At 33.7% G+C, this 5,780-nt stretch overlaps 1 protein-coding gene across 1 annotated transcript; it reads right to left on the bottom strand.

Moving 5' to 3' along the window:
- Positions 1 to 5,150: 5,150 nt before the first annotated feature.
- Positions 5,151 to 5,569, bottom strand: LOC101687146 (small nuclear ribonucleoprotein G-like). Its single transcript, XM_045085201.1, has one exon. It carries the CDS (start codon positions 5,540 to 5,542, stop codon positions 5,312 to 5,314), a length of 231 nt encoding a protein of 76 aa, XP_044941136.1. The 5' UTR covers positions 5,543 to 5,569; the 3' UTR covers positions 5,151 to 5,311.
- Between the last annotated feature and the right edge of the window lie 211 nt (positions 5,570 to 5,780).

The raw sequence follows: 5,780 nt of genomic DNA, 5'->3' as shown, positions 1-5,780 counted from the left end.
CCATGCACAGAATTGTAGTACAATTTTTCAGGGATTAAGAAAGAAATAACACTGAAGGACAATATCTGATAAAGGGTTCAGGCAGTTTGAGTTCATGTTTGAACAAGTATCAGGCAAAAGATTTATTGTTTTAGAAATAATCTCCCTGTAAAAGATATCTTGAGTTGTTTATGAGTTACTGGCACTTTCTTATAAAGCTCCAGTTGTTGCTTTTCTCAGAGAACTGGGAAGTCCCTTTTGACTTTAGTTGTGTTCAATGGATAGCTCTCCGTCTACAGAGACTGGGTCTTCTCTTTTCTTGCCAAAGGACAAAACTGGAGCATACATGGGTGATTGGGTACAGGGGCCTCTATGAAAGGATTTTCTCACCCCAGTGCTCTCCATGCCTGAAATTCATTATAATTCTTTAGTTTGGGAACTGGATACCTGTCAAGATGACTCGGAAAGAAAAACACATTCTTCGATTTTGCAAGGATGTATTTTTAGGGTCAGATGATATGAGAGGGGATCACGCAATATCAGGATAGGTGACCTGAGTTGACCAAAGAGTGTAGGCTGAAGAAACAAAAACAGTAGCCTATTTTAAAGTGTAGCTGACACAATACAGAAAAATAACATGTAACTCAGGGAAAAGGCAGCAAGTTGCGATGGGTCGAATCTGGAGAATATTGAACCTAATATGACAGATCGTAATACAGTCGTTTAGTTTGCATTCTGAAGTTTTTCAGTTCCAGTGACCATTTTAAAGAAACACAGTCTTACCCATTTTTTGGGGTATGTGATTATAAAAGGGTTAAAAAGCAGCATTATTACTCCTGTAGCATAGAAAATAATTGGAAAAAAAATAATTGGGTAAATTTTTAAAGTAAAAAATTTTTCAAAAAAAAAAAAATTTTAAGTGTTATTTGAATTGAACTGATAGAGAAAATAAATGGGTAGAAAATAAATGAATTTTTGACAGATTTTTTTCTTTTTTTTTAAATTACGGGTTTAAATTTAAATTCCAGTTAGTTAACATACAGTGTACTATTAGTTTCAGGTGTACAATTTAGTGATTCAACACTTCCATACATCATCCCATGCTCCTCACGAGTCGCCTCCTTAATACCCATCACCTACTTAAGCCCTGCCCCCCCCACCTCCCCTCTGGAAACCACCAGTTTGTTCTTTATAGTTAAGAGTCTGTTTTTGGTTTGCCTCCTTTTTTTATCCCCTGTTTGTTCGTTTGTTTTGTTTCTTACATTCCATGTATGAGTGAAATCATATAGTATTTCTCTGACTTAGTTTTACTTAGCATAATACTATCTAGCTCCATCCATGTCATTGCAAATGACAGAACTTCATTCCTTTTTATGACTGTGTAAGATTCCTAGACTGATTTCTTAATCCCCAAAGATATTATTTTCTGTAAAAACTCCTCTTTAAAGGAAAATATATTAAGCAAATTTACACAGGGTATTTTATGTGTTTTAAAAACAGTATATTTCAATTTTAGAGAGTAGTTTTGAAACACCCACTAAGAAGATGGGGATTTTATCATAATACATTTCTTTTCCCTCCCCTCTATTATAGGGTTACAACCAAACCTGGCCTGCTGCTTGTTTTTGTAGATAAAGGTTTTTTTTTTTTTTTAAAGATTTTATTTATTTATTTGACAGACAGAGATCACAAGCAGGCAGAGAGGCAGACAGAGAGAGAGGAAGGGAAGGAGGCTCCCTGCTGAGCAGAGAGCCCAATGCGGGGCTCAATCCCAGGACCCTGGGATCATGACCTGATCCGAAGGCAGAGGCTTTAACCCACTGAGCCACCCAGGCACCCCTGTAGATAAAGTTTTATTGTAATTTGCTCCATTGCCTATGCTCATTTGTTTATGTATTATTTATTTTTGCTTTTGAGTTACAGCATTGAAAAGAATAGTCCTGATGGAAACAATATGGTCTTGTTTTGGTAAGTAAAGTTTTGTATTAACACAGCCCCATCATTTTGTTTGCATATGGTTGATTCCTGCTTTTGAACTATAGCAATGAAATTAAATCATCTTGACAAAGACCATAGGGCTGCCAAGCCCAAATTATTTAGTCTTTTGCTCTTTTTAGGAAAAGTTTATTGACCCCTACTATATTGTTACTTCTTATATCATCAAGATGTGTATCTCCTTTGCAACCATAGTTCCACATTTTGGGTATATTTAAATGCATACAGTGCTCATTACTAGTCCTCTTTTCCATGACTTTTATAATTTTGAATTCTTTATTTTGATTCTTTTCTGGATTTCATCAGGTAGTTTCTTCAATAAAAGGTTATAAAGGCTGAATTTCCCTTTTTACATAAAAAATGTATATATGCTACAATATATTTTAAAGCATCTTGGGTAGCTATTATATTCTTTCCTAAAAAATTATGTAGATCAAAATAGTCTGATAGAATTATAATTCTAGTAGCCACATTAAAAATATTGTGTGGAACAGATAAAAGTAATTTTAATAGTATATTTTATTTAACCCAATATGTTGAACTATCATTTTAACATGCAGTCAACATAAAACTTTATTACTGAGATTTAAAAATTATTATTATTATTATTATTATTATTTTTAGAAAGAGAGAGAAGTATGATTGGGGAAGGGCAGAGGGAGAGAGAGAATTTTAAATAGGCGCCAAGCCCATCATGGAGTCCAACATGGGGTTCAAGCTGAGATAATGACCTGAACCAAAATCAAGTGTTGGACACTTTAACAACTAAACCACCGAGGCATCCCTAAATTATTTTTTTATAGTAAATCACCAAAACCCAACATGTGTTTTATGCTTACAACACAACCCAATTTGAATTAACCAATTTTCAATTGTTCAAAGGCCATATGTAGCGAGTGACTCTCATATTGGACAACACATTGTACACTATTCTCATTTATAGTTGAGTGTGGAGTGTTGTTGCTATGCCGAAGTCTGAGATCTGTCTGATCATTGTTTTTTCTCCTTGGAGGTGACTAACATTTCCTGATGCTTGAATGATAGTTTCTTCATTATTGTTTGAAATTCACTAACTTCACGTGGACATATATTAATGCAAAGAGTTCCATACCTGATTTTCATATTCACTCACTGTGCAGATTTAATGTTCTAATTTCAAGGATTTTTTTGGTAATATATCTTTGTAATACTTTTCTTATTTCATTTGTTATTTTTCTTCTAGACACCAATTATGCATTGTTGGGGGCCTATTTTGGTAGTGGTTTCTCTATGATTCTTTAAGTATTCAGGTTTATTTTCATTACCATGATGTTCATAATCTTTTTCTAAGTGTAAGTCAGTGGATTTTGTTTTTTTGCTCTTTCAGTCTTGTTTTTAATGACATTGCTTATTTTTAATGACATTGTTTTGCTTCTCATTTTATTTTCTAAAAGTCATATTTCCCTTTTAATATTATTGTGTTCTTTATATTCTAATTATTGTGCTATTATTTTGTCAAAGTCAAACGGTTCTTGTTGACTCTTGTCCTATTAAAACTTCTGAAAATCTTCCGTTTCTTGTTTGCTTTGTTTTTCTTCTATGTTAGTTTCTTTATTAATTACATATTATATTTTCTTTCTTCTCCAATTTGTCCATAGTTTCTTTTCACTGTTCTCACACCATTTATTACTTTTATTGTTGGCCATGGTTCTTTACTCCTCTAACCAGCACATTCTTTTCTTTCTTTAAGATACTGATACCACTGGATGTTAGATGACTCTGAGGAGAAAAAGGAGGCATTAGCATATATTCTCACCCAACTAAAACTTTAATTTTGCACTTTTTGCTGATTTGATAGTGAAACAAATGATAGTTACTTATACAGAGTCTGAATAGTGATTCTCACTGGTACCCAAATCTGGACTAGACTTTGTATGTAGCCAAGCTTTAATTTGTTACCTCATTCATCACTACCAAAAGCTATGTTGTTTATACCTTTTGGTTTTCTTTATTGCCTCTCCAGTCAGAAGAGGAAGAAGATAAGCAATCTACTGTACTTCTTTTCAAATTGAGTGCATGTTAGTGAGAATTCTCAGGATTTTGTTAATGAATATATGTGGGTTCTGGGGAAAGGGTAGGAGTGAAATTAGTAGCTATGCCATACTCTTCTCTGTGAGACATATCTGCTTTTTGAAATTCTGTTTATTAAATTTAATGACACCGGGTCATATCCCTTAATCTGCTGGTAAATTTTTTCTTTATAGCTTCAGAAATAGTTAATATTTCTTACTAGATACTAGGTGAAAGTTATTGTAAAGCAGCTTCATTTCTCCCCTTACACAGTAATTTCTTTTTTATGAAATAAAACAAAACGAAACAAAACAAAACCAAATTAAAAAAAAAAAAAAAAAACAAAACCCAAAACGCTTATCTCTGTATGTGTCTGTGTGTATGTATATGAGAGAGATAGAGAAAGAGAGAGAGAGAGAGAGAGAGGAGGAACACAAGAATATTCTGGAATGTTTTTGAGATAGTTTCCAGTTCAGAAGTTATTCTCCTGTTTCCAAAAGTTGGGGAGCCTCGGAATATCTCCAAGACTGTACTCACAAAGGCAGTGGGAAAAGCAAGCAATTTTTATGGCTTTTGTCAGATTTGTAATTTGTAAAGTTCAAGTGTCAGTACATATTTGTATAGTTGCTGCAACTATAGACAGAGGATATTACAAATTCTATTTTAAGAGCTCAACTTTGGGGTATTTTCAAATAGAGATTAAAAAAAAAACCTCTGAAATTCAGGTAAAACTGGCAATGGAGAACGAATTGACTAATATTTTAGTGGAAAAAAAAACAAACAAACAGACTACCTTTCAAATTTGTTAATCAGTGCATGGTTGACCACTGTGACTTGGGAGGTGATCCTGAAGGAATCAAAGTGTAACATAGAACCCAGATAAAAGCAGAAGAAAATCACCTGGTGTAGACCCAATAGGCATTTAGGAATAAGATTCTGATAGTCCAGGAAAGTGACTCCTTTTAAAGAATGGGGTTCAATCAAAGCCAGTTCTCATGGGGGCCTGCATCTTTAGTGAAATTTTTAAAATAAATACATGCCCTTCTTATCTCTGTTTCATATTTTATGCCAGAGAATCCTTGGCTACTCAATGCAGAAACCGTATTGGTAAACATTTCTGTCAGTTATTTTATTTTATTTTATTTTTGGCTATTATAAAAGTTTATTTAACAAAAAAAGCTCAATATGAAAATGCACACGATCTGATTTTTATATTGTAGTAAAACAGGTACTATGGAGAAGAGGACATGTGGAAGCAGTTGATTCTTCTGATGAACACATCCATTGTTTATACTCGTTCTAAGGCTTCTAACATGATGATACTATTTCCTCGTATTACCACCATTCCAATATTGTTCTGTTGCCCACTAGTTGCCATCTCCACACATTCATCTATCACAAGATTCATAAACGGATCGAACCCCTGCAATATTCCTTGAACATGTCTGCCACCATTTAATTTCAATGATAGTTTCTTGTCCATAAATTTTTTCAGCTCGGGAGGGTGAGCTTTGCTCATGGTGTCTACTCGGTGAGCTCAAAGATGCCTCCAGGTGTCCCTCGCCTCTGTCAGTTATTTTATTGTGTCCTAGAAAGTATGTATAAAAATTCTTTTTTATAGATGAGGAAACAGAAATGAAGTATCTTTGAGTGTGTATTTTTTATTTTAGCATCAAGAAATTTTAAATTAGGATACAGTGAAATTGACTTTTATCTTTTGGTGTACAGTTCTATGAGTTTTCATACGGATCTAGATT

This window comes from Mustela putorius, unplaced genomic scaffold (assembly GCF_011764305.1).
Source record: "Mustela putorius furo isolate JIRA1106 unplaced genomic scaffold, ASM1176430v1.1 tig00000832_pilon_pilon_pilon, whole genome shotgun sequence".
Taxonomy (NCBI): domain Eukaryota; kingdom Metazoa; phylum Chordata; class Mammalia; order Carnivora; family Mustelidae; genus Mustela; species Mustela putorius.
The sequence above is the reverse complement of the archived record's forward strand: the minus strand, read 5'-3'. Positions and strand labels throughout refer to the sequence as shown.